Source organism: Dendropsophus ebraccatus, chromosome 14 (genome assembly GCF_027789765.1).
Source record: "Dendropsophus ebraccatus isolate aDenEbr1 chromosome 14, aDenEbr1.pat, whole genome shotgun sequence".
In the NCBI taxonomy this organism is placed as follows: Eukaryota; Metazoa; Chordata; class Amphibia; order Anura; family Hylidae; genus Dendropsophus; species Dendropsophus ebraccatus.
The window spans coordinates 9,211,583-9,218,897 of NC_091467.1; the positions used below are offsets into that span (position 1 = coordinate 9,211,583).

Genomic DNA, 7,315 nt, shown 5'->3' on the forward strand with positions numbered 1-7,315 from the left:
ACATCTACAAAAAGTCTGAAAACAAAGCAGAAAAACGAATGTGCTGAATATCGGTACCAGCGCAAGGCACTCAAAATTAACCCCATCCCTGCTGGAGACATTGGGACATATCACTGTGCAGACCCCCCCGCCCCTCTCCCCTCCAGCAGTTTAGAGGTTAAACCCAGTTGGCAATGTAAAAACCAAACCTTCGAGGGATCTTTCAAAAGCGAAATCTCCCTAAAAAACGATTTAAAAGCGGAATCCTTCCGACGGAAACCTCCTCCTTTTGCCTGGTGCCTGCTCCTACAAATGGCTGAAGGTTCGCTCCAAAATGCATGATGGATGGTTAAAACGAGTGAAGGCTTAAAAGAATTTTTTTTTTTTTTGTTACCCAAAATAATAAAAAAAAAAAAAAAAAAAGATCCCCCTCCCCCCCTCTCCCTTTGTGGCTGATGAGCCGTCATTGAAAGGCAGGTGCAGGACGACGCTGATGATGAGGATGATGAGGAGATCTCGTAGAAGCTAAGAAATGACAAAATCCAAAGAAATGGCCAAATCTGTTCAGTTGATCTGACGGCATGCATCGAATGTCCACTTGGTGGCGCCACCAAAGATCTCAATGTTGGTCTCTGCCCAACTAATGACGTTACCAGTCAGTGCTTTGTTGCTGCAAGTTGCCAGGTTATAGACTTCTCCCACTGTGAGTTTTCTATCCCACATATTGAAATGGGCCAGTTCTCCGACAAAGGCCTGGGTGGCATCGAAGCCGCCTCCGAGGGTGTCCTGATGGAAGGCAAGAGACAAAACAATGCAATGATGCAGAGTACTATCCTGGCATCCCCACCTGCATAGCCAGAGCATGGGGGACCAATATATAACCAATGCAAAGTGACAGAGGCAGCCATTCTCCTCTGCAGACTTCTCCATTGATGTCTATTGATTTGCTTCCTGTACCATCCATAGACTTCAAAGCAGAGCCACAGGCAAGCACAGCCATCCCTCGAAGGGAGCCAGTGCATCATGGGACCTCTGGCGGCCACATTGCTTTAATGTAAATGTAATTGTAATTGTAATTTACTTATATTTTAAAATCTCCAGTCGTCCAGTATTTATCAGCTGCTGTATGTCCTGCAGGAAGTGGTGTATTCTCCCTAGTCTGACACAGTGCTCTCTGCTGCCACCTCTGTCCATGTCAGGAACTGTCCAGAGCAGGAGAGGTTTTCCATGGGGATTTGCTGCTGCTCTGGACAGTTCCTGACATGGACAGAGGTGGCAGCAGAGAGCACTGTGTCACACTGGAGAGAATACACCACTTCCTGCAGGACATACAGCAGCTGATAAGTACTTTTTTTTTTATAGAAGTAAACTATAAATCTCTGGCACTTCCTGGCCCCAGTTGATTTGATAGAAACATTTTGTTTTTGCCAGAGTACCCCTTTAATATAAAGAAAAGTAACCCCCCCCCTGCCCCACATATCATGCTGTTTGGCAGGGGATATCTTTTCTTATTTCTTGCATTAAACTCTAACTTTCTGTGATTGGTTTCGCCATTGCTACATCTCTTAGTGCTATACGTCGATCTCTAACTGTAAAGAATCCTTCCCGATGATCATGGAGCGGCCTGATGTCCTCATACAACCAATGCCCAGTATGAAGGATTAGATGGTATTTACATCCCTATTGTCTTGTCTTTTCCACTAGGTCCGGACCCCCCAGCTCTTCTGTATCCTCTCTACACAGGGACCCCCGCTGTTCTTCATACGCTGCATGCTAAAGCTGAACCCCCACCTTTCATAGTCAGGCGGAATTACCTGTTCTTGGCCGATCACCAGCACTCCCTGGTGTTTGATAGGATGATACGGAGCCAGGTTTTCTCCATTCCCTCTTAATACTCCATCCTGATAGGCTTCCCACACCCCATCCCTGGTGGTCCAGGCGATACAAATGTGATGCCATTTACCATCATTGATCACAAAGGGCAGTTTTGCCACCTGTAGGATAGAAGACACATTTCATGAGCAGTGACGCTTATATACTCAATATCAATATATACACAAGCCTGAGATATCATTATAAGCAATAGGTTTTGGTGTTCATACATAGGAATAATTGTGCCAGACATCTGAACATTAGACAATACAATAGTCTGCATTACTATGAGGGTTTTATACACCTTTCTAAAGAATTCTTTATAGTTTTATATATATATATATATATATATATATATATATATATATATATATATTTTTTTTTTTTTTTTTAAAAGATATTTTATTAAAGGTTACAGAGAATTAGATTTATTGGGTGTAATACCAGCTATGAGCAGTAGGTGGTGCTAAAATCTCTCAATTGCAGTAATAATCCTGTATCCCACTGAGTGTAACTTTATATAATAGGGTTTCTCCTCCATTCAGGAGACACAGAACCTGATAATAAAGTGTCGGCTTTAGTACCTTGTCATTAATGAGTATTTCCATCGGGTTGTTGCCCCACTCGATGAGCACCAGTTCATTGGCTTGGCCAGGCACCGCGTAAGAAAATGGGGTGCCAACACCTGGGGAAGCGTTGGATTTCAGCCACATGCACACAGTGAACGCATACATTTCTGGTAGACTCTTTTTCACTTTGGCATACATGTAGTTAGTCCTCAGAGGAAAGGTGAGCTGGAATTTGTCTGCGGGTCTGCTCTCTTTTTGTCCTGAAAATAAAGATATATAAATAAATGTATTAATAATAATAATAATAATAACAATAATAACAATAATAATAAAATAAATTAGGATAAATAATAATAATAATAATAATAATAATAATAATAATAATAATAATAATAATAATAATAATAATATAAAATTGATTATTGTAATCTCCTTTATGACCAGCAGATGGCGCCAAAGAAACAGCCCCAATCCTGATTACATAGAATACCAGTCAGTATAGAATGCTCTGGGTACTTGAAGTCTTTACAATGCTGTAAAAACAACGGATTGCGAACACTGATCAATATTCTGTTGGCATCTTATGGCAAAAAAAAAAAAGAAAAGAAAAATGGACCTAAGTCTGGTGAAAATGCTGAGAAAGCTAAAAGCTGCACAGGTCACCCAGCTCTGCAATGAGGATCCAAGCCCCGTGCAGGTAGACGGGCGAATCCGATCTGTATTACATAACAGACTGCAGACTGACGTTAGGCAGGAGACATAGAGGGGTATTAGGCTATTGTGGTACTTTTAGTCCCACCATATGTATGACAGCATCAGGGACATATATATATATATATAGTATCTATATAGCAGGGGATGGGGGACCTTGGCTCTCCAGCTGTTGCAAAACTACAACTCCCATCATGCCTGGACAGACAAAGGTAAAGCTTTGGCTGTCCAGGCATGATGGGAGTTGTAGTTTTGCAACAGCTGGAGAGCCAAGCTTCCCTCCCCCTGCCCCAGGTCGGTGTATGTCCTCACCCTTCTCCAGGTCTGTGATCCGCTGCTGCAGGGAGGTCAGGGCGCTCTCAATCTTCCCTCTCAGCTCGGTCTCATTCTTCGGGTTCACCTTGCCTTCTTCTAGGTTGTTCACTCTGGATAGAACTTGCTTCTCCAGGTCATCTATCTTGGTTTGCAGCAGATCCTTCAGGCTGGTCGCCTGGGCAGAAGCATTACCCCGGCTGTACTGCTGCAGGGGGCAATGTCCAGGTGTTAGTACCACAGCAGCACTACCTGCATTACACAGCAGCACTACCTGCATTACACAGCAGCACTACCTGCATTACACAGCAGCACTACCTGCATTACACAGCAGCACTACCTGCATTACACAGCAGCACTACCTGCATTACACAGCAGCACTACCTGCATTACACAGCAGCACTACCTGCATTACACAGCAGCACTACCTGCATTACACAGCAGCACTACCTGCATTACACAGCAGCACTACCTGCATTACACAGCAGCACTACCTGCATTACACAGCCTATTAGCAGCTCACTGACTCTGAGGAGCTACTGACAGCAACTGAGTAAGTTCACCTATCCAGACAATGTGGTCGGTGAAGAACCCAAGTCCTGGTATACAGGGTAGAGGTATATAAATATATAGGTATATTAGATTAGGCTATAGGTATATAGGTATATTAGATCAGGGTATAGGTATATAGGTATATTAGATCAGGGTATTGATATATAGGTAATTTAGATGAGGGTATAGGAATATAGATATATTAGATGAGGATATAAGTCTATAGGTATATTATATAAAGATATATATATATATAGGTATATTACATCAGGGTATAGGTATACAGGTATATTAGGGCAGGGTATAGGTATATATACATTAGATCAGGGTATAGGTATACAGGGTTTATATCAGGGTTTAGGGATATAGGTATATTAGACCAGGGTATAGGTATACAGATACATTAGATCAGGGTATAGGTATATAGGTATACAGATACATTAGATCAGGGTATAGGTATATTAGATCAGGGTATAGGTATATAGGTATATTAGATCAGGGTATAGGTATATAGGTATATTAGATCAGGGTATAGGTATATAGGTATATTAGATCAGGGTATAGGTATACAGACACATTAGATTAGGGTATAGGTATATAGGGTTTATATCAGGGTTTAGGCATATAGGTATATTAGACCAGGGTATAGGTATACAGGTACATTAGATCAAGGTATAGGTATATAAGTATATAGGTATACAGGCATATAAGATCAGGGTGCATCACACCCGTATCTCATCCCTATTAACCATTGATTTCGCACAAATACGTCCGTTTTTCCCCCCATTAAATGGCTCAGTTAAACGGACAGCAAAAGTGCAGTGTGAACTCCACCGTAATTATTGACTTTTTTTTACAAAAATCCGACTCACCTCCAGGTTTTCCAGCCTGGTCTTGAGACTTTGCAGCGTCTGCCCGAGCTGGGTGAGGGTCTCAGCCGTCGGGGTCCGGGACAAATCTCCCATGGTGTTCTTGGTGGTCCCCGTCTCCTTTTTCCTGGAAGCGGGGGCTCCGGCGGTTTTGGGGTCACTTGGGGGGATCTCCAGGATGGGCTGTCCCTCGCACCGCGCCAGTTTGCCCGTCAGGTCCCTGATAGTGTCCTTTTGGCTCATGATAGTCTCTTTTTGCTGGAGGACGGTCTCTCTCAGCTGTAAGACGGTGGTCTTCAGGTCTTCGGTGGGACCACTGCTCTGCATTGATGAAGTGCACATATCCATGTCCACAGGCACTGAAGTGCAGATAAACCTCGTCTGTGCGAAATTCTGTGCGGAGCCACTAAGAAAAAAGAAGGAGAGGAGTAAGCACCTCCAGCAGGCTCCTGGCATCATGGCTCGGTCCTCACTGAAGTCCTTGGAATGATGGCTGGGATGGTTGTGAGAGCTTCAGCACCAGGAGCTGTCCACTGAGTGATCCCCTGCTGCAGTGCCAGCCCCTTATATAGTGTGGGGAGGAGGCTCAGCCCCTTATATAGTGTGGGGAGGAGGCTCAGCCCCTTATATGGTGTGGGGAGGAGGCTCAGCCCCTTATATGGTGTGGGGAGGAGGCTCAGCCCCTTATATGGTGTGGGGAGGAGGCTCAGCCCCTTATATAGTGTGGGGAGGAGGCTCAGCCCCTTATATGGTGTGGGGAGGAGGCTCAGCCCCTTATATGGTGTGGGGAGGAGGCTCAGCCCCTTAGATAGTGTGGGGAGGAGGCTCAGCCCCTTATATGGTGTGGGGAGGAGGCTCAGCCCCTTAGATAGTGTGGGGAGGAGGCTCAGCCTCTTAGATAGTGTGGGGAGGAGGCTCAGACCCTTAGATAGTGTGGGGAGGAGGCTCAGACCCTTATATAGTGTGGGGAGGAGGCTCAGACCCTTATATAGTGTGGGGAGGAGGCTCAGACCCTTATATAGTGTGGGGAGGAGGCTCAGCCCCTTATATAGTGTGGGGAGGAGTCTCAGCCCCTTATATAGTGTGGGGAGGAGGCTCAGACCCTTATATAGTGTGGGGAGGAGGCTCAGACCCTTAGATAGTGTGGGGAGGAGGCTCAGCCCCTTATATGGTGTGGGGAGGAGGCTCAGCCCCTTAGATAGTGTGGGGAGGAGGCTCAGCCCCTTAGATAGTGTGGGGAGGAGGCTCAGCCCCTTAGATAGTGTGGGGAGGAGGCTCAGCCCCTTATATAGCGTGGGGAGGAGGCTCAGCCCCTTATATAGTGTGTGGAGGAGGCTCAGCCCCTTAGATAGCGTGGGGAGGAGGCTCAGCCCCTTAGATAGTGTGGGGAGGAGGCTCAGCCCCTTAGATAGTGTGGGGAGGAGGCTCAGCCCCTTATATAGTGTGGGGAGGAGGCTTAGCCCCTTAGATAGTGTGGGGAGGAGGCTCAGCCCCTTAGATAGTGTGGGGAGGAGGCTCAGCCCCTTATATAGTGTGGGGAGGAGGCTCAGCCCCTTAGATAGTGTGGGGAGGAGGCTCAGCCCCTTATATAGTGTGGGGAGGAGGCTCAGCCCCTTATATAGTGTGGGGAGGAGGCTCAGCCCCTTAGATAGTGTGGGGAGGAGGCTCAGCCCCTTAGATAGTGTGGGGAGGAGGCTCAGCCCCTTAGATAGTGTGGGGAGGAGGCTCAGCCCCTTAGATAGTGTGGGGAGGAGGCTCAGCCCCTTATATAGTGTGGGGAGGAGGCTCAGCCCCTTAGATAGTGTGGGGAGGAGGCTCAGCCCCTTATATAGTGTGGGGAGGAGGCTCAGCCCCTTATATAGTGTGGGGAGGAGGCTCAGCCCCTTAGATAGTGTGGGGAGGAGGCTCAGCCCCTTAGATAGTGTGGGGAGGAGGCTCAGCCCCTTAGATAGTGTGGGGAGGAGGCTCAGCCCCTTAGATAGTGTGGGGAGGAGGCTCAGCCCCTTATATAGTGTGGGGAGGAGGCTCAGCCCCTTAGATAGTGTGGGGAGGAGGCTCAGCCCCTTATATAGTGTGGGGAGGAGGCTCAGCCCCTTAGATAGTGTGGGGAGGAAGGGATTCCTTTATAATTGTGTTGTGACAGGCGCACACACCTTTAACCCCTTAATGACTGCAAGGTGGGTTCTGGCAGGGACAGGAGCAGAGCAGAGCTGGGCTAAGGAATCAATGAAGACTCCTGAACTGCCAGAGTGCATAGTCTTTCCACACCCTATTAATATGAATAGCAGTATTCTATGCACCAAACATGCATCTGGCCACTAAATGGTTAAGGGATTCCAGGAGAAAAAAAAGCAGCTCGCTCCCCCTCCCCTCCCTCTCTCTCTTTCTCTCTCTCTCTCTCTCTCTCTCTCTCTCTTATACGCTTTCTGTATTGACAGATAATCCTGCAGA

The 7,315-nt window shown here is 46.7% G+C and overlaps 1 protein-coding gene across 2 annotated transcripts; it reads right to left on the reverse strand.

Moving 5' to 3' along the window:
- Positions 1 to 433: 433 nt before the first annotated feature.
- On the reverse strand, positions 434 to 5,388 carry NPTX1 (neuronal pentraxin 1). Of its 2 annotated transcripts, none has more exons than XM_069952607.1 (5): positions 4,868 to 5,388; positions 3,444 to 3,648; positions 2,436 to 2,680; positions 1,794 to 1,973; positions 434 to 765 (listed from the first exon to the last, which is right to left on the reverse strand). In XM_069952607.1, the coding sequence occupies exons 1-5, from the start codon at positions 5,321 to 5,323 to the stop codon at positions 544 to 546; spliced, it is 1,308 nt and encodes a 435-aa protein (XP_069808708.1). In that variant the 5' UTR covers positions 5,324 to 5,388; the 3' UTR covers positions 434 to 543. The 2 variants fall into 2 exon arrangements, with proteins under 2 accessions (XP_069808708.1, XP_069808707.1); XM_069952606.1 differs by having other exon boundaries at positions 3,444 to 3,651.
- Positions 5,389 to 7,315: the final 1,927 nt, after the last annotated feature.

Coding starts and splice junctions, on each gene's coding strand:
- NPTX1 (XM_069952606.1), bottom strand. CDS start 5,323: ATGATGCCAGGAGCCTGCTGGAGGTGCTTACTCCTCTCCTTCTTTTTT. Junction 3,652..4,867: donor CCAGGCTGGAAAACCTGGAG/GTGAGTCGGATT, acceptor TGCCCCCTGCAG/CAGTACAGCCGGGGTAATGC. Junction 2,681..3,443: donor GATCACAGACCTGGAGAAGG/GTGAGGACATAC, acceptor CTTTATTTTCAG/GACAAAAAGAGAGCAGACCC.